The sequence below is a fragment of the Castor canadensis genome, chromosome 6 (assembly GCF_047511655.1).
Source record: "Castor canadensis chromosome 6, mCasCan1.hap1v2, whole genome shotgun sequence".
Classification (NCBI taxonomy): Eukaryota; Metazoa; Chordata; class Mammalia; order Rodentia; family Castoridae; genus Castor; species Castor canadensis.
Genome location: NC_133391.1, coordinates 1602317 through 1624384, shown reverse-complemented (window position 1 = coordinate 1624384; position 22068 = coordinate 1602317). Strand labels below are relative to the sequence as shown.

The window sequence follows — 22068 nt, the reverse complement described above, 5'->3', positions numbered from 1 at the left end:
ACCAGCCAGGCACTTGAGTGATCCACACAGGACTGGTGGCAAAGAGTTGTCACAACAAGAGCCGTTCTCTCTGGGCTCTTTTGATGACTGAGACCTGCCGCTTAATGTGGAACACTGCAGTGTGACCCCTCAGAGAGGTTCTGCCTCCTGCTGACATCTAATTTACCGGCATCCCCTGGTGTGCTGTCCCCTGGGGACAGTAGTCTGACAGCCACTGGGCCCAACCGCAATGGCTGAGCCTGCTAGGAAGCCCACCTTCCTCACGCCTGTCCCAGCAGAGCCGGAAGAAGTGGCTAGAGCCCCTGAGTTGGGAAGAAGCCACAGCAGGGTAGGAAAGGAGCCACAAGGAGGCTGGCTCCTCCAGGGGCACACCACTAGACTGGTTCCGGTGAAACTCATTTGTGGCCCGGTGTCAGGCCATCATGGACTGCTGGGTGAGGCCTGGGACCCACACTGGAGGTGGCAGCCGGTGACATTCACGTGGACTTGTCCAAAGCGGCTGGACTGAAGCTGAGGCTTGGCGCGTTGTGGTAAACACAGGCCACAGGGTCCCGGCGAGTGCAAGCCCTCCCTGGGGCTGCTGATGGAGACGACCGGAATGAGCAGGTGTGCGTCTGACCTCCATGTGGGCCTACCAGCCAGACGTCATTCTTGCTCAGTGCTTGTCATTTGGGTGGTGCTGTGCGAGGGGTGACATCCATCATGGCCCATTTGATCTCAGTAACTCTGAGACGTGTAGGGTTGTGCTTATCTTGCAGACAGGAAAGTGAACTGAGTCACATGACCCCTCAGTGTGCTTTGAGGACTTAAAGACAAGAGCAAGCGTGTCCTGTGCTGCAGGGCTTGTGTCGGGGAGGAAGGGGGCAGAAGACATCCTGTCTGCTGTCACCTCACACACAGCCGCTAGCAGGCGTGGGGACCAGAACCAGGCCTGAGCTGACTTTGAAGACCGTCATTTCTGGGATTCTCCAGAATGTGCTGTGTAACAGCATTGCAGTCTACAACCCTGCCGGCTAGAGCCCGACTGGATCAGAAGAAATCCGCGCGTGTAGTCCTACTGTAGTCTGCTTGCCTCAGCAGTGAGAGCTGAGGCAGGAGGGTGGTGAGTTCAAGGCCAGCCTTGTCTAAAAAGCCAACACCAGCACAAAACCCCACTTCCCTTATCTACAGCACAGAACATTGCGCGCTGTGACCAATGCGAAGTGAAAACACTGACTCAGTGTGGGCAGCTGTTACCCCTGTTTGCAGGGTTGTCCCACTTGGAGCAATGGTGTTTATTCTGGAATTTCTCTGATACTTTGTGCACTTAACAGGAAGGCCCCACTCATCCTTGTACCCGTGTTCGTCTTTAGACGAACTTTTAACCAGAGTATTTGGTTAAAGCAGAGTCTAAGGCTTAAGGCTTGGCACAGCAGTTCATACCTGTAATCCTAGCTATGCAGGAGGCAGATATGGGGAGGACTGAGGTTTGAGGCCAAGCAAAAAGCTAGTGAGACCCCCCCCCTGCCCCCAGCATCTCAGTCAACCAAGCTGAGCATGGTGGTGCACACCTGTCATCCTAATGACTTGGGAGATCATAGGTAGGAGCCAACTCAGCAAAAATGCAATGCCCTACCCAAAAGCTGACTAAAGCAACAATGCGTGTCTCGAGTTGCAGAGCGCCCTCCTAGTAAGCCTGAGGCCCGAGTTCTAATCTCAGTACCACCAAAAAAAAAAAAAAGTCATACCCTGACACCTGGAAAAACAGAGAAGAAAAACCAAGGTTTCAGGAGGTAATTTCAGAAGCCTCCAGAAGGCTCTTGCATTTTCAATCAGTAAGGCTTTGCACATTTCCAGTCTGGGAGATCCGGAGAAATTCAAGCAGATGAAGTTTCTTGTGCTCAATCTCCTTTCTCTCTCTCTGTCTCTCTGTCTCTCTCTTCCTCCCTCCCTCTCCACAAAATGCTAACAAAGCTGAGGATGGCAGTTGGCTTCTCTGGCTTACTTCTGAAACCCAGAGTGTTTTCTGGGTCTGCCTGTCTTCCTCTTGGCATCTTTACCTGGGATTCCCCGCTGCCCCAGTAAATCAAGTTTGTCCCCCTCTCTGCTCCCCACTGTGCTGGCTTCTCTTGGCTTTGTAGCTTGCCCTCTGTTGCCGTCCTGCCTTGGTCACTCTGTCTCTTGCAGCCGTGTCACCTCTGGAGGTAAACTCTAGCTATGTGCCCCTTTTCCACATTCCCCGTTTCTTCCCTGAGAAGCTCTAAACTTCGTAGCTCACCTCAGCCTGTCTATAAACTGCTCCTCTCACCCACAGTGGCACTTCTGGTCCTCACTGTGGCCTTCGATTGTGGCATTTACCTCTGGACACCGTATTGTGTCTGCTGCCTGTGACACATTTGCCTGCTCTGCCCTGCTGCTGGCACCTCTTGGATCTTTTCTGTCCGTCACCTTGCACTTTCCTTTGCCTGAGCCCAGCCCTCCATGTGCTGTGGGTGGTTCTCCTTGTGAGGTAGTGTGTTTCACAGACACCATGTTTGTCCAGAAAGCAGCCATGAAGAGTCATGGAGGGCACAGCCCCACTGTGAGCTGGGGTCTGCCTCCTGCTCCTTCTCACTGACCTGTAAAGGAGAGGCGCTCTGCACCACAGCTCCAGCGAGGAGCAGAGGGCAGCTGTCTGTCCTGGCCTGCAGGATCCACTGACTTGCAGAAACATATCCTGTTTACATTTCTGGTGGCGTTCTTTGAGTTGGATGGTGGCCAGAAGCAAACAGTCCTCCAAGTACGCATGCGATGTGGAGTGCTCAGCCCCAAGCAGGCGTGACCTCGTGACTGGTCCAGCCCATGGAAGAAGCTACTCCTCCGTGCCAGCTTTCTACGTCGGCTTGTCTTCACTCCAGAAGGAGTAGTAAGGAACTCCATCCTGAAAAGATCTGCTTTGACCAGGGACTGAACTGACTAAATCTCTTTGGAGCTAAGGTCACAGGATTTGCAGTTTTTGGTACTTGTCCAGTAAAACCCCAAACTCCCAAATCTAAACCCCAATAGTCAGGGAATCTGTTCTTTGACGGGGAGTTTAAATTGCTGGATTTTTAAGTTGTCTGGAACATGCTCTTTGAAAGCACTGGTCACTCTCTCCTGTAATCCCAGCTACTTGGGAGGCTGAGATAGGAGTCCAGCCAGCCTGGGCAAAAAGTGAGACCCTGCCTCCACAATAACCAGAGCAGTAAGGCTGGAGGGGTGGCTCAAGTGGTAGAGTGCCTGCCTCACAAGCAGGAAGTCCTGGGTTCAACCTCCAGTACTGCCAAAAGAAGCCAAATGCTCTGAACAGTTTAAAGTGTCACATTGCATTGAGATAAATCAATCAGGCCACCTGAGACTTATTTATATTTGGACAACTAATAAAATGTACAGTTATCAACAAGATTAAGACTACTGATCGCAGTCCCTCCATCATCTTCTAGCCTTTCTTTTAAGTCCGTAGGCTTTTTTTTGGGTGAGTTGGCACTGGAGTTTGAACTCAGGCCTCACGCTTGCTAGGCAGGCGCTCTTACCACTTGAGCCACTCCACCGGCCTCTCTATGCGTTTCAGGGTTTTCTCAGCTTTCACATTTTAAGAAACTGGTCTTTCACTAGAAAGGACAGGTGCCAGAAGTTTTATTAGTAGCTCTTGTACCAGCATCTTTTGAGCCATTCCCAACTTCCATCCCTTCTGCACACGGCCGTAAAGGACAGTGTGACTGAAGACCAGCAGCTCAGAGAGAGTTCATGTCTCTCTAAAAAGTAGGAGAAAAAGGGCTCAGAACTTCAGCCGCCATCCCAAAGTGGAAAGCTTCCCCAAAGCACAGTTGGCAGGGAGCCGTTTTTTGGTTTGAATGATTTAAATGGGCAAAAGAAAGATCTTTTTTCTTGATGCTTTTTATCCCCTGCAAACGATAGGGAAAAGCTGTAGAAGATGGCTAGCTGTTGTAATTCAAACTTCATCCGCAATTTTGGCACCTGCCCTGGAATTTTGACAGAGAAGTAAGTGTCTTTTCTTTGTGCCAGGGCACAGTCAGCGGCTGAGGCATGTCTGGCAGACCAGGGTGTTGGGGAGGGGTGGGGAGGGGGTATGTGTGGCGTGTGTATATGTGGGTGTGGGTGTGGTGTGTGTATGTGTGTGTGGTGTGGGTGGTGTGTGTGTGTATGTGTGTGGTGTGTGTATGTGGGTGTGTGTGTATGTGGGTGTGTGTATGTGGGTGGGTGGTGTGTGTGTGTATGTGTGTGTGGTGTGGGTGTACGTGTGTGGTGTGTGTGTGGGTGGTGTGTGTGTGTATGTGTGTGTGGTGTGTGTATGTGTGTGTATGTGGGTGTGTATGTGGGTGGGTGGTGTGTGTGTGTATGTGTGTATGTGGGTGGGTGTACGTGTGTGGTGTGTGTGGGGGTGGTGTATGTGTGTGGTGTGTGTATGTGGGGGGGTGTGTGGTGTGTGTATGTGGGTGGGTGTACGTGTGTGGTGTGTGTGTGGGTGATGTGTGTGTGGTGTGTGTGTGTATATGGGTGTACGTGTGTGGTGTGTGTGTGTATATGTGGGTGGGTGTGGGTGTGCGTGTGTGTGTTCCACGCCTTGGTAACTGGGGAAGTCCTGGCCTGGTTCACCCAGTGTTGGAAAGTCTGTTTGAGATGGGGTCTCTCTATGTAGTCCAGACTGCCCTTTAACTTTCGATCTTCCTGCCTGCCCCGAGCGCTGGGATTACAGGCTGTGCTCCAAGCCTGGGTGGAAGGCCATCCTAAATGACCAGCAGTCTCTGAGCCTGGTTTGGCCCCCTGCCTTGGCCTTGGTGTGAGTGAGGCCACCCTCGCAGAGGTTGAGGTCCTATGCCTGCCCCATTGGCCAGGCTTGGGGCTGCAAGCCTGTGTGGCGGTGGCCTTCCTTCTGACTGGGATGGAGGGGCCAAGAGACACCTGTGCCACCTTGCAGGTGCCAGAATGGCTTCTGTCGTGCATAATGTGACTGGGCCTCGTGTGTCCCCCGCTTTCCTTGGGGAAGGCAGGAGCCCGTGTGATCCTAGAAAGTGGGGGGTGGCCTCTGGGCAGTCGTCGCACTGAGCGCGTGATGGAGGGAAGCAGGGAGTTGACTCAGGTCCAGTTTCCCCGCGTGGGCTCTGACCCACTCTGCAACTCATGTTCCTGAAGCCCACTTCAGAAAGCTCTCTGGAGACTCAGCCAGGACTCACCTGGCCCCACCTTTTCCCGCCAGTCTCTTGTCCTCTGGCGCCTCCCTGGCCACGCCACGTCTGGGACATGGGTCCCCAAGAATGCTGTTGGACCCTGCAGACCTTTTGACTTTTAAATCATCACCACTTCACATGAAGCTGCAGAGATCCTGTGGCGAGGGTTTGCCCAGCTCCCCGAGTCGTAGCACAGCCAGGAATGGACAGCTGTACGGCGTGGGGGGTCACTGCCCTTTTGCTGTGAGGGGCTGTGTGGCCACTAGAGCCAAGTCCATGGAGACCTCGAGCTGGCCTCTGTGCTCACCCCCTTCCTCCCCATCACCACCTCCAGGCAACCACCGTGTGCTGCCCGTCTCTGGGACAGTCGTTTCAAGAGCATTAATGAAAACAGTCGCATGGTGTGTGACCTTCCCGAGTTACTTTCTCATTTAACATGACAGCCTCAAGATCCATCCAGGTCATCACCTGCCAGTAGTTCATTCCAGGTTTGCTTGTTTGGTTTTCTTTTTCCTTTCTTTCTTTTTTTTCAGTGCTGAAGATAGAACACAGGGCCTCCTGCACGCGAGGCAAGTGAGCCCCACCCCCAGCCCCAGTCCCTCCTTTTTATTGCTGAGTAATATTCCACATCACAAATGTTCCGTAGTTTGTTCCAGTTTGGAGCTGCAGGAATCAAGCCACTGTGAGTGCCCTGTACACACAGTGCACTGTATGGAGCTCTCGTGGAGACATAAATTTTCAATTCTGCGGGATACATGCAGGAGTGAGGTTGCTAGGTTGGGTGATAAGTGTACATTTAGTTTTTTTTTTTAAATGGCCAAATATTTTCCAGTGTGGCTGTACCTATTTACACCCCTGCTGCAATGTGTGACAAATCAGTTTCCCAGCATTGTCCCCCTGCTCGGCATTGTCACTGCTTTTCATTTTTTTTGTGTGTGTGTGGGGTATGGGGAAGTACTGGGATTCGAACTCAGGGCTTCATGCTTGCTAGCAACATGCTCTACCACTTGAGCCACACTCCCAGCCCTTTTTGCTTTGGTTGTAAGGTTTCACGTTTATGCCCAGGCCAACCTGAATGGTGACCATCCTATTTATACATACCATGTAGCAGGAATGACAGGCATGTACCACAATGCCCAGCTTGAACTGGTTGAGATGGGGGTCTCACTAACTTTTTTGACTAGACTGATCTTGAACCTCCATCTTCCAGTCTCCATCTCTTGAGTACCTGGGATTACAGGTGTGATCCACCATACCTGCCTATTTCAGCTGCTGGAGCAAGTCTTGTGAGCCAAGGTTTTGCTCTGATTTGTCCTTTGCTCATTTTCTAACTGGATTGTTTGATCCTGAGTGCTCTTTGATATGTTCTAGTCCTGAGTCCTTGTCAGCGGTGTGGTTGTCTGTGGGTTGTTGGAAGTGGCTGTCATCACCGTCCAGGTGCTCAGAGCAGCCTCTACCCAGACAGTCTTGGTCAGCCAGGCCCGGAGAAGAGGTTGTGACCACTTGCCGGGCATGGTACGCTCAGCCCAGTAGGTCAAGGTAGGAGTGGAAGCTGTGGGCATGAGGCCAGGGCTGGACAGGAGCCACCCAGGGTGACATGTCACAGCCAGGCTGTTCTTGGAGAAGAAAAGATACATGGTGACAGCCCGGTGTCCTCTGGCTGGACAATAGACGCCATCCAGAGAGACAGATGAGCATGCTGCAGCCACTTCTGTCCTCTCTGTGTGTGTCCTCTGTGCCTGAGTGTAGCAGCGTCGGTCCACATGGCTGTCCTTAGATCACAGCTCCTCCCCAGTGAAGTTGGAGTGTCGTACTTCCTGTCATCCAGGCAGCCTGGGTGTTGCACACCCCTCCATAAGACGGTGGTCCAAGGAATTGAGGCGTGGGTGCCAGGACACAGCACACCATGAGGCAGAGACTGGCTGAAATGCCACAGCTTGCAGCGTGTTACCAGGACAGTGGGTGTCGATGGAGCTGTCCAGTGTGGCTCACCTCCTTCCCCTTGTGTGTCCTCAGGGTTCCAGGGTGCTGGTGGACGCGCGGGACAAGCTTGGCATCCCCTGGCAGCACTCTGAGAACGAGAAGCACGGGATGTTCCTGATGGCCTTCGAGAACAAGGCAGGGCTGCCAGTGGAGCCCGCCACGTTCCAGCTGTACGTGCCGGCGCTCAGCGCTCTCTGGAGGGACTCGGGCATCCGTGAGGCCTTCAGCCGCAGGAGCGAGTTCCAGCTGGTGAGTGAGCCTCGGCTACCCCGGCCTCAGTGACGTGTCCTTCAAAATGCGCCAAAGTGCGGCAGGCTGGACCTGGGACCAAAGCACACACGGGGCGCAGCCCACTCGGCCAGCCCAGTGCTTCTGCTCAAGGAACAGGGGTCTTGGAGGACCCAGCCAGGGTGGCGGGAGTGTGTGGAGGGCCTTGTCCACAGCGGGAGGTGGCCCGAGGCCGATGGCCAGTTGGATGCCCCCAGACAGCCCTGGCAGCATTGAGCGTCCTGGCTTGTGCCCTCCGCTGGAAGGCCTTAGGCTCCCAGACACCGGCCATCTTTCTGGTTTAGGCTTGTGAGGACGGGGGCCTGCAGCCAGGAAAGCTGGACAGTGATGGTGGACAAGGGAAAGTCTGGCCTCTCCCAGAGCATGAGTCCATGCACCACTGCCCTGGGTGCCCAGGATCCTGGTTTCTGACCCCTCAGTCTGTGGCCTGCCTTTGTGCTAGTTTCCATTTACTTCTAAATAACGTTCTCTGGCATTTTACCAGCCTTCAAACTTCATGAAAAGGTTCTGTACTGTGTGTTTCCTCCTGCCGTGCTTCTCCTCTAGCTGTGGTTCTTCCATTTCCATTGCTGTCTAATGTTCCATGCTGAGCATGTTCAGATTCATCCCTTCTTGTTGATGTACTTCTGAGTTGGGAAGGGTGGTTTGTTTGGTTTTTGGTGGCACTGGGGTTTGAACTCAGGGCCTTGCACTTGGTAGGCAGGCACTCTACCACTTGAGCCACTCCACCAACCCTTTTTACTTTAGTTTGATTTTTCACGTAGGGTCTCGCACCCTTGCCCAGGCCAGCGTCAGACTTGGATCCTCCTAATGCTGCCTCCTACTTAGCTGGGATTACAGGTGTGCACTGGCCCCCCCGTTATACTTTAAAAACTGCTGTGATCTTTCTGGTTCGTCTCCAGGAGCCCATGTTCAAGGTTTTTAGGATGTGCACTTTAGCATGTAGTTGTCAGGTCACGCTGGATGTGCACCTTTATCTTCAAATGGACGAGGTGATGCCAAGTGATCTCCCAAACCAATCGCCCCAGGTGCGCTCCTACCAGCAGTAGAAAAGCACCCACGACTGGCCATTAGTGTCACAGACACAGTCTACCCTGCAACTCATGGTTTAATGAAGCTGCCCTGTGTTTGCAAAGTGGTCTGTTTTCTTTTCTGGAACTCGCCTGTCCATGGGTTCTTTACTTCCTCGTTCATCCTCGAGGTCCTCAGAGCTGTCCACAACCTCCCTCCACCTCCCCCACAACCCTTCACCTCCCCCACAACCCTTCACCTCCCCCATCTCCCACACCTCCCCCACCTCCCCCCACCTCCCCCACCTCCCCCCACCTCCCCCCATCTCCCCCACCTCCCCCCACCTCCTCCACCTCCCCCACCTCCCCCACCTTCCACACGCACTTCGCCCACGCCTGTGGTGCTCATGTCACACGGCCTGGCACAGTGGTCACACAGGAAACTGACGTGGGCACAGTAGACACCTCACTAGAATTTAGCTGTCTTTCGTCTGACTTTTGTGCTGGAGCTAGCTCTGTGCACCCTGTCCCCTCAGTCCCTTCGCTCTGTGACAGCTCCTCAGTCTTTCCGTGTCTTTCATGACCTGGACACCCAAAGACCACTGAACAGCTGCCTTGTAGAAGAATGTCCCTGCCTGGTGTTTTCTTGTCATTAGAATGAGGTGACCTTGTGCCCTGCCTGGTGCACTGCGTCATGATGTGACGCGAGTTTGCTCGGTCACTGGTGATGGGCCTCGGTTGCCAGGGAAGGAATGTCTACACCCTTGCTCTGGAACATTACCATCCCACTTTGTGGCCGGCTTGTCCCGTACACATGGTAACATCTAAGACTTGCGTGTCCTGTTCTTCTCAGCCCAGCGTGGACCTGGGCACTTAGTGTTTCTCCCCATAAACTCAGTCTAGGAGGGAAAATTCTAGTCCGTGCAGAACTAATTGGGAGGGAAATTCTGCTTACATGGAGGGTTTGCCGAAGGAGGAATCTGGGGTCCACGTTGGCTATTTACAGTAGTATTCTGTCAAGGGGTGGGGTTGTCAGAGTGACCCTTCACCTTTCCACTGGACGCAGTGTCTGGGAGCCCAAAGGGACCCTCTAGCTTAGGAAGCCAAATGCTTGTATTTCACACTTGGAAACGAGCCCAGAGGCGCTGTGGTGTGACTGGAGCCACGTCTTCTTGGTAATTCCTGGGAGAAATTGGGCCCAAAGTACAGTCTGCTCGCCTCTCCTTTCGGTCATTCAGTCATTCAACACTCGCCCATATGCTAGACTAATGCTGATTGCTGGGGTGGCCAGGAGAGGTGGCACAGACAGGGGTGGCTTCCGTGCTCTTCCTCCTGTCCATGGTTCACCTTGATTGGTGGCTGACAGTGAGCTTCGGCGTAAGCCCTTGCTTCCTGTCCACACATGCCTGTGAGCAGCATGGCCCAGGATGAGTTCCCTGGACAGGGAGCCCTCGTTGCTCGGGAAGGTGTGGCCATTGGCTTGCAGTAGAGGGAGGTGGACCTCTTCGCCCTCAGGGACGGTTCCCCAGGAGTCCCGGGTGTCCTGAGCAGTTAGGGCTGGACATTTTCTTGTCTGAAAATGTCGGGGACATGCCACACAGAGGAGCCTCTTGCCACTGAACAGAGCCAGATTGCCCTCTGGCAGTTCTCATTGCAGAGTAGCAGGGCCCAGTGCCGGGAGGGCAGGTAGGCTGTCCAGAGAGGCCCAGAGAGGTCTGTGGCTGTCAGACAGGGCGCCTGAGTTCTGGAATTACCTGGTGGTGCTGATTACAGAGACGTTTCTGGGACTCTTAAAGGAGCCGAATGTTTGCACTGCTCCTCAGGATTGCTGAGGATGGGATGTGCGGGGCGTGCTCACATGGAGAGGAGACAGGAGCAAGGCTCCCCGTGGTGGCTCTGTAGACTCTGCTGCCTTACGACACCCAGGTGACTGCTGACAGGCACTGCCATGTGTTCAGGCTCCAGGCACCTCAGCTGCGGAGAGGAGCAGAGGGCTGGTGTGACTGCTGACCTTGGCAAAGGGCTCCCAGCAGCACCCTGACGCTGGGCGCCAAGCCCACTGGTTCATTTCCTCATAGGACCTGGTGCAGCACTCTCTTCTCGTTCCTGTGAGCCACTCCCAGGCCACTTCCATGTGTCAGGAACCCGCCCCAGAATGCACAGCGTGAGGAGCTAAACGGTGCTCATGGTGGCTGTCACAAGTCCCCACTCGCTGTTGGAAGTCCTCACCCCTCATGTCCTCCAGTCCTAGGTGGGGCTTTGGCTCAGGACTACTCAGATGAAGCCCCTGTGTGGGGGAGGGGAGGGTGGACAGCTTTAGAAGGGACCCAACCCCTCCTCCCAAAGCCCCTAGTCTCTCTGTGCCACCGGTTGCTGGTGGAGATCCGAAGTGTCCAGTTATTAATTAGTCAGTAAATAAGAAATAGTGTCATTCATACCCTGAAAGGTAAACCCTCTCTCAGAGGCACCCCGCACCCTCACCCCCAGCCCTTGAGCTCCATCTTAAAGTCTTGCAGCCTATCAGCAGGTGTCCCTCGGCGACTGGTTCTCCATGTGTCTGTGGCCATTTACACTTAATTGTGAGTTGGCTATAGGCAGGCTTTGCTCCTTTCTTTGTTGGAAACAAGTTTCCTCTGATTTGCACCAATCTGTCACCAGGTGCTCATTTTGCAAACTCCTTTTTTAAAATCTTAGATTCACAGAAAGTTGCAAAGATAGTCTCCAGGGTCCTTCATGTAGTCTCCCCTAATGGCTGTGTCTCACCTGACCACAGGTGTCACAGGAGACCATGAGTTGTTGGTCTGTTAACAGGGCCAGGTCGAGAAGCTTATCCTGTCACCAGTGCTCTAGCCATAAGGCCTGGCTGTGGGGCCAGGTATGCATGGTGTGCACTCCTGTAATCCCAGCTACTGGGGGCGGAGAGATGGGAGGACCACAGTCTAAAGTAGCCTGGCAAAAGGGACTGGGGTGTGGCTCGAGAGGTAGAGCAACTGCCTAGCAAGTTAGTAAGTACAGGGCCCTTAACCCCAGTACCTTCAGACCAAGAGACAGGAGAGAGAGAGAGAAAGAGGAGAGAATATGACGTGATAGATTAAAGAAGTGAAAGGTGGATTTATTTAGTTTTGGTCAAAACTGGAGAGAGAGATTCTGAATCTGCCCCTGCCCTGTGCACAGCAGAGCCAGGATTTGCAGAGGAGATGACACAGAAGGCGAGAAGAGACATAGCTATGGAGCTCCGCGTCCTCTCTGGAGTGAGGCGGCCTCCTGTGGGGGTCACATTCTCTCTGCGTTCCATTTTCCTAGAAGAGTCCCAGTCCCTCGCCCCACTCCCCACCACCTCCCACCACCACCCATCCCGCAGTCCCACAGAAAAACCAACTAGAGGGTCCAAAGGACAGAGCCGAGGGAGCTTGGCTCACTCACCAGCTTCCCCACTGCAGGGACTTGAGGGGTCACAGACGCAGGAGAGGAATACTGGGGGCCTGGGCTGATAGAGGGGAGGGACATTTGTGTCTTCCTGGGAAGAGGCAGACATCTTCCAGGAAGCCGGTGCCACCTCCATTCAGTCCTCTCAGAGTCTGGTGTTTGTGGTCATGGAGGCTGGTTGGTGTCTTTAGCTCTGAAGGGGGAGGAGCGGGACACCAGGCAAGCATCCCTGCATTTGAGCTCTGGACAGACGTTTCTCAAGTGTTCAATGTGAAATCTGACCCAAAGGTCAAGTGGCCAAGAGGACAACACAGAATAAGGCAGAAGTGCCGTCCCAGTGTCCCACTGATGCCCACGGGCCCAAGACACTGGAGAGTCAGTGTCCTCAGCGAACGCAGCCTCAGTTCCCCAAAAAGCACCTAGGCGACTGTCATCATGACCCACACAGCACAGGTGTTGCACAGCTAAGCGGTGTGTCGCCCAAGTGGGAGCCCTCCTTCGTGGCCACTTCTATGTCAGCTAAGAGCTCTGGCCACAGGAGACAGTCACCAGACAGGCCTGTGGTCCTGCTCTGATGGGTGCCTGCCGCTGTGGATTCTGGGGTTTACGGAGGGCGTTCCTGAGACGGTTTTTCCTCACTATTGGATATGCTAATGTGAGCGCATAGTTCTATGTCATTTTATTAACATACACATTCACGTAGTCTACACAGTGTCCACCAAGATCCCTCTGCTGCGCAGCGATAGGCACCCCCACCTCCTGCCCCAGGGCTCATCGTTCAGAGAATAGCATGTATGCAGTCCTACAGCATCGGACTTGGGGGTTTGACCTGTGTTAAATTTCAGATACTCAAGCACCCAGGTCACCATGTTACTGGGTATGCGTGTGACAGCTTTGAGCCTTCAAGTAAGCTCCTAGCTTTCGTGAAACGTGCCCCCGTGGGCAGAAAGACTCAGAAGCTCTCACTGAGTCCTCTATGTGGCAGGGGAGTGCTCAGGGCCTAAGATTTGAGGACACTTGCCTGATGGGACGAAGCCAGCAAGTGACGTGGCCCAGACGAGAACTGATAGTACTGAGAAGTTTGGAGTTTGTTTGGGTCCTGAGCCCAGCACAGAGGGGTGGAAGCAAAGCAGCAGGAAACCAAGGCCTGTGCTGATCTTGGATGCCTGGTGGGGAGAGCCTTTGTTCCTCTCTGGCATTGCCTTGCCCTTGGTTTCCCTGACCATGAATTTTGTCCCGTGCGAACCTCCAACTCCTGTAGAAAGCAGGTGGAACACCACAATTTAGAGATACAGACAGAGAGCATCACCTCAGAGGCCTGTGAGCCACTACTCGGGCCGGCGTGGGACGGGGCGTGTAAGATTGGCAATCAGGAGGTGCTCTAGAGGGCGCCCGGCCAGGGACACTAAAGGAAAAAGCACTGCGTTTGAAAAGCCAAATTGAGGAAAAGTGGTCAATCCAAACTAGGGGGAAATTGCAGCATATAACAAGCTGTTCCGGGGTCGCACTTGGTGGCACACACCTGTAATCTCAGCACTTGGGAGACTGAGGCAGGAGGGCACGAGTTCCAGGCCAGCTTGGGCTCCATAGCGAGGTCCAGTCTCAAAAAGAAGAGCTAGAGCGGGAGAGAGAGAGAGAGAGAGAGAGAGAGAGAGAGAGAGAGAGAACACATCCTAACCATTACAGGTTGTATGAGGGAGTGCTTCTGAGCCAATAAATGACATATTTGCTCCTGACCTGGAAATACAAATTAGAGTGAGCATCATCACCGGACTTTCTGTTGGCTTGGAAGTGATTTCCGGGAGGGACTCTGGCTGACTGGAGCTCCTCTCCCACACGAGTGACAGGACCATGACACGTTGAGGTCACAGTTTGGGTCAGCGCGTAGTGTGTGTGCTGACAGTAATTCTTCATCTGGGGAATTTACCCTAAACCAGTCATTGTATGATCTCCAGCTTCTAGGTACCACGGGCTGGCCATCCAAAGACCTGCTCAAGTCAGATGCTGGATGGACAGGTAGAAGTAGCTCCTCACACCCTGAGCGCCCCAGGATTATAAGGGAAGGAGCCCCGGGAGGTCATGGAGCCCAGTGGCTGGCTGTCCTGGGACCTTTGCCCTCTAAGCTCTGACACTGGGCTGGGGTTTTGACAGATCTTAATGTTACTTACCTACCTGTTTGTTGGTCTATTTTGCAGTGCTGGGGTTTGAACTCAGGGCCTTGCACTTGCTAGGCAGACACTCCACCACTTGAGCCATGCCTCCAGCCCCAGTTTCTGACAGATCTTTGAGGGTCAGATTTAAGTTTGGGAATCTGATTAGCGACTCCCCTGTAATGAGCCGGGACCTTACAGAGGGGGATACACCAGAATCTAATCCACAGAGCTGAGGGGAGGGAAGAAGGGCAGAGAGGGGAAAGACAAAGCTCACCAGGCTGGCCCACCTGGGGACTTGTTACCCAGATTCAGGATTCATCCCAGCGCAGTGCAAGAGCCCTGAGGCTGGGGATTTGGTGTTCAGTGTCACCAGTCAGTAAGCCCTCAGTCCTGCTAGGGCTGATGAACACCGTCTGTAAAAAGACTCAGAGACCTCACAGGAGGTGTTCCTTGAGGGCGGGGTGTATCACAGACTCACAAGGAGATGACAGTCTTGCAGATGGCCACACTCACTGGACAGAAGCAGAAGTCAGAGCGTCTGCAGGAAAAACTGGATGCTAGCAGAAGAAACATTTTAAAGACCTTACAAGCAGCTGCAAGAGGTAGGGATGAACTCATGAGAAGTGACAGTGCGACGACCTTCTTCCCAAAGGGAAGCCAGAGATTGGGGGATGACACCTGGAGGTGGTGTCTGCGAGCGGAAGTCCACGGTGCAAACCCTCAAGCTGGGGTGGTGGCTCCCGGAGGAAAGCTGGAGCCAGGGAAAGAGTGACCACTAGCTTGGACACACCCGGCCTGGCTTAGACTTGCTCGTGTTTCCGTCTTAGATTTAGGTTATTATTTAGTATTTACATTGTTTAGTGCTGGCAGGGGGGTTTGAACTGAGGGCCTCGAGTCTGCAAGGCAGGTGCACTGCCACTCGAGCCACACCTCCAGCCCTCTTTGTTGTGCTTATGTTTTGAGGCAGGACCTTGCTTCTTGCCCTGCCAGCCTGGACCTCGATTTTCCTGTCGCTGGGGTGACAGGCACAGGTCACCATGCCCAGCTGTTGGGTCTTGCCAACTTTTTGCCTGGCTGGTGTTGAATCTCAGCCTCCCTAGTAGCTGGGATTGCAGGTGTGAGCTTGTTGACACATTTTGCACTAATTTTTAAGCATGGAGTGAGGTGGGGGTGCAGTCATTGTCTGGCATGTGGACCATGAGTTCAGCACAATTTGTTGACCGTCTGCTCCTTCCCCACTGAAAGGTCTTAACACCTTTGTCAGAAAGACCTTGCACGGTAGATGTTTGGGATTCCTTCTGGACTCCGGTCCGGGTGTCCATGTTAAAGCAGTTCCCCACTATTGTGGTAATCAGAGCTTCGTTACACTTTGAAACCCAGGAGCACAAGCCCCGAGCTCGTTATGGCTTGACTTATGTTCCCTGAGGACTAATGCTGCCGTTGAATGGAAGGGAGGGACTGGCTCTGGCCTGGAGTGTCCTGCGGCTGCTCCTGTGTGCTCCCGAGCCGAGCCGAGGGTGCCTCGAGACAGCCTATGCAGACAGCACTGCGGCGGCACCTGAATACTTACTTGTGCAATTCTGAGAAAGGTTTGCTGACCTCTTCTTGATCAGATAGGAGGACTTACTTTTGAAAATCTTTCATGGCCAATGCAGTGGGGTACGAGTGCAGAATTAGGTAGGCGGGCTCCTGTGGCCTCACAGAACGCATGGAAGTTGGCAACTGCTGTCCGTGCAGAGGTGATGCAGGGGGATGTCCGTGACCTTGTGCACATCCAGAGGGAAGGAAGATAGCTCAAGTGCTATCCAAAGGCCCCCAGCTGTGGAAGGGAGGACTGGTTTGCGACGGTCTGCGTAAGGACCCAGAAGGAATACTACAGGAACCCTAAAAGCCTGCAAGAAATAGACAGGAGGAAACCGAGGTAAAGCTTTGAACAGGCGCTGCAGAGAAGAAGGATGTGTTCCCATATAGCCACCGTGTGTGCGCACACAGGACATGTGACAGCTCCAACAAGTGGCAGAACTGTAGAGTCACCAGAGCTGGCGGGAGGAAGGCTGGGCACAGCTGGAGAGCAGATGTGACTGTCACCGGGCTCGGGTGGCTCCACACAGCAGGTCTGTGAGTGCTACTAACAGCGGGACTCTGATGGGAGACACCACAGATGCTCCCCTCAGTGACGTGGGAGAGACTGAGTCTGTGGACAGCAGTGACAGTGGCAGGGGACAGCTCCCCAAGGGTACTCAGTCCACAGGTCCGCAGTGCTGAGCCAAAGACACTGGATGTCACCCAGGCTGCTGTGTGTGCATCGTGAGAGTGACGAAGCCACATGCAAGTGAAGCACTGTGGCTGCCAGCCGCCACTTCTGGGTGCTGGACAGGTCACTCCTGACCTTCTTGGTTCCTGGGTCTTTGTTTAGATTTTTGGCCACAGGGATTAAACCCAGGGCCTCAAGTTTACGTGCTAAGCCACACCCCCACCACTTTGACTTTTAGTTTGTTTCTGACGCAGGGTCTTGCTGTGTAGCCCAGGCTGGTCTGCAACTCGCAATCCTGCCTCAGCCCCCCAAGTAGCTGGGACTACAGGCATTTTTATTTTACTTGTGCTGAAAATGTAACTGTTTTTCTAGTGCTGGCGTACCACAGGGGGCACTCTGCCACTCGAGCCATGTTAGTTTTAGTTAGTTATTTTGCTTCAGTTATCTTTGATAGGGTTTGAGTTTCTGCCCAGGCCAGCATGGACCAGTGCCCCCATTTATACTCACACATAGCCGGGGTGACAGGGTGTGCTGCCATACCCAGCTTTTATGAGTGGAGATGGGGTCCTGCAAACATTTTGCCCAAGCTGGCCTCAAACCACGATCCTCCTGATCTCTGCCTTCCAAGTAGCCAGGACTATAGGCGAGAGCCACTGTGCTCAGCCTGCATAACTTTTATAAGCAGAAAAGGCCATTTTTATAAACCATTTCTACAATGGTTTATAAAAATCAGTCTGAGCTGGCGCTGGTGGTACACGCCTGTAATCCCAGCTACTCAGGAGGCAGAGGTCAGGAGGATCGGGGTTCCAAGTCAGCACAGGTAAATAGTTCCTGAGACCCTATATTGAAAAAACCCTTCACAAAAATAGGGTTGGTGGAGTGGCTCAAGGTGAAGGCCCTGAGTTCAAACCCCGGTACCACAAAAAAAAATAACAATAATAATAATCTGCAGAAAAGTGTCTTACAAATTTTAGGTGTTATTTTTGAAAGTAGCCCTAGAGTCTAGGAGGTAACTCTGACTTGCCCTAAGGTGCTGTTAATCTGAACGTTCAAAGGACAGAGGTGTACCTCTTCCTTTCCCCCTTTGCCCAACCTCAGCAAGTACTGAGTGGAGCCCCCTGAGGGAGGAGCCCAGGAAGTCCGTCCCCCACATCTGGTGTGTCACTGATTGTGAGAACCGCCGGTGGCTCCTTTCAGGTGGATCCCAGGTTAAAATTTCAGAGGTATTGGCTTCCTGGGATCTGAATTTCTGGGGTTGGGCTTCTTTTCCTAAGGAAAGGCCTGTCCCCATACAAGGTGCTGTCCGCCTACCTCAGCTCTGCGTTCAGCCTGGACAGAGCCCTGAAAACACCAATGCTGCCTTACGTCTGTAAGGATCTTGTTCACAAAGAGAAAGGAGCCAAAGTGCCAGCGGGGTTCACCTCTGCCTCCCCTGCCGGGCCCACTGCTCACGCTGGGCAGAGTCACCTACAGGAGGCCCCAGGCGCACAGTGATGGGGGGCAGCCCTGGCCTGGCTTCAGCTCGCTTGTTTGCTAGGGACAAGGAAGCCCCCGTGCCCTAGCACCACATCTCACCTCGAGGTCTGCGCGGAGCTCCACTGCAACTGTCACAAAGCTGCCTGTCACTGGATGGCTTGGAGGATTCAAGGAGGTGACCAGATAGCATGCACTCAGAACCTCAGTTGTCGCTGTCCTGTTGCCAAGTTGGAGCAGCCCAGGAGCTGAAGGTTCTCAGTGAGGAGCAGGACGAGGACACTGCACAGCAGCATCCAGCCTTCTGGACGAGGAGGGCCAGCGTCCCAAGGGGAGGGCTCAGCACAGGCCAGTGATGTCCTCCCGGGAGGCTGGCTTGGGGCCAGCAGGCAGGGTCTATTCACCGACGTCCCTGCAGGGCCAGGGAGCCCGCAGGCAGAGGCTGCCAAGGGAGGTGGGGTGTGAGAGAGCGTGATAGCCTCCAGCCTGCCCTCCTCACCTGCAAGGGAGGCGCCCCTGGGGCAGACCCCAAAGGCAGGAATGGCGTCCCCCTCCCCGGCAGTGCTATTGACTGGAGACCTTCTGGGGTCGGACTTAACGCCTATTGTCATGAACATAGTGTCTCTGGTGCCCGTGGGGATTTCTTAATTTTTTAACTTTGTGTTTTGAGATCATTTCAGTTATGGAAAAGTTGCAAGAGTCCTTCTGAGAACTCCAGTGACCAGCATGTCTGCCCCCCTTCCTGTCCCCACCTCTTCTGCCATCTAACACTTGTTTGGAATGGTGTCCTTTAACCCTTGCCACCTCCCACCTCAGAGCTGTAAGATGTGTACCTCCTTCCTGATAAAATGCCCTTCCAGCACAGAGAGTTTTAATCTCACACACACACAAAACGCTTTTTTTTTGGTAAGGCACTTTGTAAATACGGCTTTCGTGTTAGAGGCAGTTGTCTTAGTGTCCACGAGACACGAAAAAGGGTGGTGATGGTACAGGAACTTGGGAACCGTGGTGGAGGAGGCAGACCGGCCCTGGGCTCTGTGGCCTTGGCCTGCGCTGGCGCTGGCCTCCTGAAACAGACGTCATTTCCGCCCAGGCCTTGCCCCCAGGAAGCAATGGGCTCTGCCTTGGGGACCCCGGATATGGCAGCAGAGCCGGTGGGGGAGGGGCGCCTTCCTGTCCAGCTCGGCTCTCGGTGCACAAGTTGTACACCAGGGCCTTGGAAGGGAGTGGCACATGGCCACTTTCCCTGTCACGGACACGTGGAGTCTGCTTTCATACAATGAAGGCAGCCATCGCTGACTGCTTGGAGCTGCCCTGGCCTGAAAGCTTGGAGCCTCAGGAGCAGACGCTGGACCTGAACCTGGGGGTGGGGACCTGCAGATGGAGGGGTAACCGTCTCTGAGCGCCAGCAGGCCCCAGCATTTGGCAGGAGTCACTGCACTTTCTACAGCCTTTCTTTGTCATGTGCAAGGACTTTCAGCAAACTTACCACCCTGTGCAGACACCTCCATAAACCGTTGTGAAAACGCCTGTCCCCGCTGACCCCAGCCTCGGGGCATGTCCTGTAGGTGGAGTCGTGCAGGAGGTGGTCCTCGCAGCCGGCTCCCGTCACTAGCAGGCTGTGTCTGAAGTTCTAGCCATGTGTCAGGATGTCCTTCATCCTCATTGCCATGTTTTTATCTCTTCACTGGCCATGGGATGGGCATTGGGTGTTTCCACTTCTTACAAATTAAAAATAATAGGGCTGGTGGTGTGGCTCAAGCAGTAGAGCACCTGCCTTGCAAACAGGAAACTCTGAGTTCAAATCCCAGCACTCCCCCAAAAAAGGGAACTTTAGTCACTTTAGGATAAACTGTGACAAAACGTTGTGTCTTCCCCGACTAGCTAATGACTGAGCTTTCAAAACAAAAATTTTGTGAAAGAACTGTACTTTCACTTGTGTTTAGTAAGTTGCAAAAGTTTTCAGAACCATCCAGCAAGATCTCTGAGAAGGCGGAAAACATGTTGCTTTGAGAAGCAGCTCAGTGACGCCTTTCAAATGTCCCCTTTGTGCCAGAGTCCCCACTGCGGCTGTGGTGGCTGACGTCACTTGGCACTGGTCCTGAGCAAACCCCCGTGTTGTTCTAAGGAGGCCCGGATGCCCGCTCCTCAGTGGCCACTCGCTCACAGACACCCAGGCCAGCTTCTTCTGGGCCTGGCTGCTTCTGGAGAAGCCACTGGGTGTTTGTTTCCCACGCAGAGGAAAAGGACCGGGGTGACAGGAAGCTCGGCGCCCATTGAGGGTCTGCCAGAGCGGCCTCTCTGTCCTTAGAGTGTCCTGCATCGTCAGGCTCCCGCCTGGACCTGCGCCTGCCCCCACAGGTGACCTTGGATGGGTCCTCTAACTCCATCTGATTTGTTCTGTGGGTGGCTTTTTGTTAAGGCGAAGTTTACTGGTGTGATTTTTCTCAGGTTACTTAAGAGCAATTAGAGTGCCAATCGTGAATGTGGTGGTTACATGCAGTTTAGTAGGTGACAGCAGCACAGGTATGGGCCTGCTTCCAGAACCTTCTGCTCGATGCCTGTCATAGGCGCAGAACGGCCTCATCGTGGGTCAAAGCTGACACTTTAGACCTTGAGCTAGTTCTGGTCCTGGGCCACTCGCTGAACAGTACTGGGTACCTGCATGCCAGAGCTGTGTCCCCGTCACAGAGCACGCCTCGTCTCAGCAAGCAGTGGAGGGGCTGGGGCCTGATGCACTGCACCTGTGCAGGGGACACTGCTGCTCAGATGGGGGGGGGCAAGAACGTGTGTGCATGCGTGTGTGTGTGTGTTTGTGCGCGTGTGCATGTGTGTTGGGGCAGGGCCCATGCAGTCCTGCTAACCTCTAGTCAGCAGAGAATTTGAGAAATGATTTCCCAGAAGCGGGAAGGGTTCTCAGGCCGGCCGTCTGGCCAGAGGCCATGAAGCAGCTCTCCTGCCTGTCCTCTTGCAGTCAAGTTCATAGGGTGGGGGAGGGGTTGCTGGGTCAGTGGTCCTGAGCCCACAGGCCTGCTCTCCGCCCAGTCAACCAAGAGGGATGCACAAAGGCTCTTTGAGAGAGGAGAGAAGTCTCTGGCCACCGCAGCCCTGGGCTCTGAGCACAGCTTGTCCCCCTGCCTGTGGGAGCTGCTGCCCGCACCACACGGCACCAAGGATGACTCTGCCTGGCAGACGGAAACCCCTGCCCCCAAGTGCTTGTCTCCTTTGTGCACCCCGCGGAGAAGGACAGGGCCCTGTCCACATCCGGTCGAAGGCGCTGTATCCCTTCCCTGCGGCTGTCTCCACCACTGAGGGACACTGGCTTCTGCACACCAGGTCCCCGTCCGTGGCATTTGGGTCCTGTCGGGAGCAAGTCTGCGGTCTGCACTTACCTTGTAAGCAGGAAGCCAGGCAAGGAGTTGAACCTCAGCTTAGTCGCACTTGACTTTGGCCCATTCACTTCGAAGCCTTGCTGTCTCAACTAGGCGTGGGGATGATGGTGCCACGTTCAGGTTAAGCTGGATGAAATGAGGAGATGTCCGGGCCCGGCACCTAGGAGCCTTCTGGGGTTTTTGGAGTTCTGGGGATTGAGCTGGAGCTGTACAAATGGTACCACTGAGTCACACGCCCAGCCCTTGGTTTTTTGAGACAGACTCTCACTATGTATCCCAGGCTTGCCTCAAATTCTCCGTCCTCCTGCCTCTGCCTCCTGAGTGCCGGGATCATGGGAGTGGGGCACCTCACACAGTTTTAAGATTTTTTTTAAAAAACAAACTCAACAGTCCAAGATGAGCCAATTGCTAGAAAACCAGGTGTGGCAGTGCACATCTGTAATCCCAGCTACTCAGGAGGTAGAGCCAGGTCTCACACTCTGAGACCACAAGATACCCTCGGTGATAACCACCTCCCCAGCCCACCCACCCCCACGCTCACTCTCTGTACAGATGGACTGCAGCTGACATCCACTGACCTTGGTGCACAGTGGTCACTTCCACTCTGGGCTCTGTGATTGCTGCCTTCCAGGCCACACGCCCCAGCCTCCCTAGAGTGGTGGTGCCCCAGCCCTAAGACCTTTCCAAGACTCCGAGAGATTAAAAAGCCGTTCCTAGTAGTGTTGAGACGACGTGTGCCTCGTGACCCTCTCTGGGGAGCCGTGAGTGCTGTCACTCCTCTGACCATCTACACATCCACTCTGTCCCAGTTTTAAAGTGCTCTCGCGCGGGCGTGATGGCACCTGCCTGTGATCCAGCTACACGAGGTTGAGCAAAAAGGAGCAAGACCTGTCTCCAAAACAT

At 54.0% G+C, this 22068-nt stretch overlaps 1 protein-coding gene across 2 annotated transcripts in view; it reads left to right on the top strand.

Moving 5' to 3' along the window:
- Gna12 (G protein subunit alpha 12) overlaps nucleotides 1-22068 on the top strand; it is a 54011-nt gene that overhangs the window by 24774 nt on the left and 7169 nt on the right. For both annotated transcript variants that reach the window (XM_020159221.2, XM_074075441.1), the window contains exon 2: nucleotides 7203-7418. In XM_020159221.2, coding sequence (XP_020014810.2) covers nucleotides 7203-7418 — 216 coding nt within the window. The remainder of the gene's footprint in view (nucleotides 1-7202; nucleotides 7419-22068) is intronic.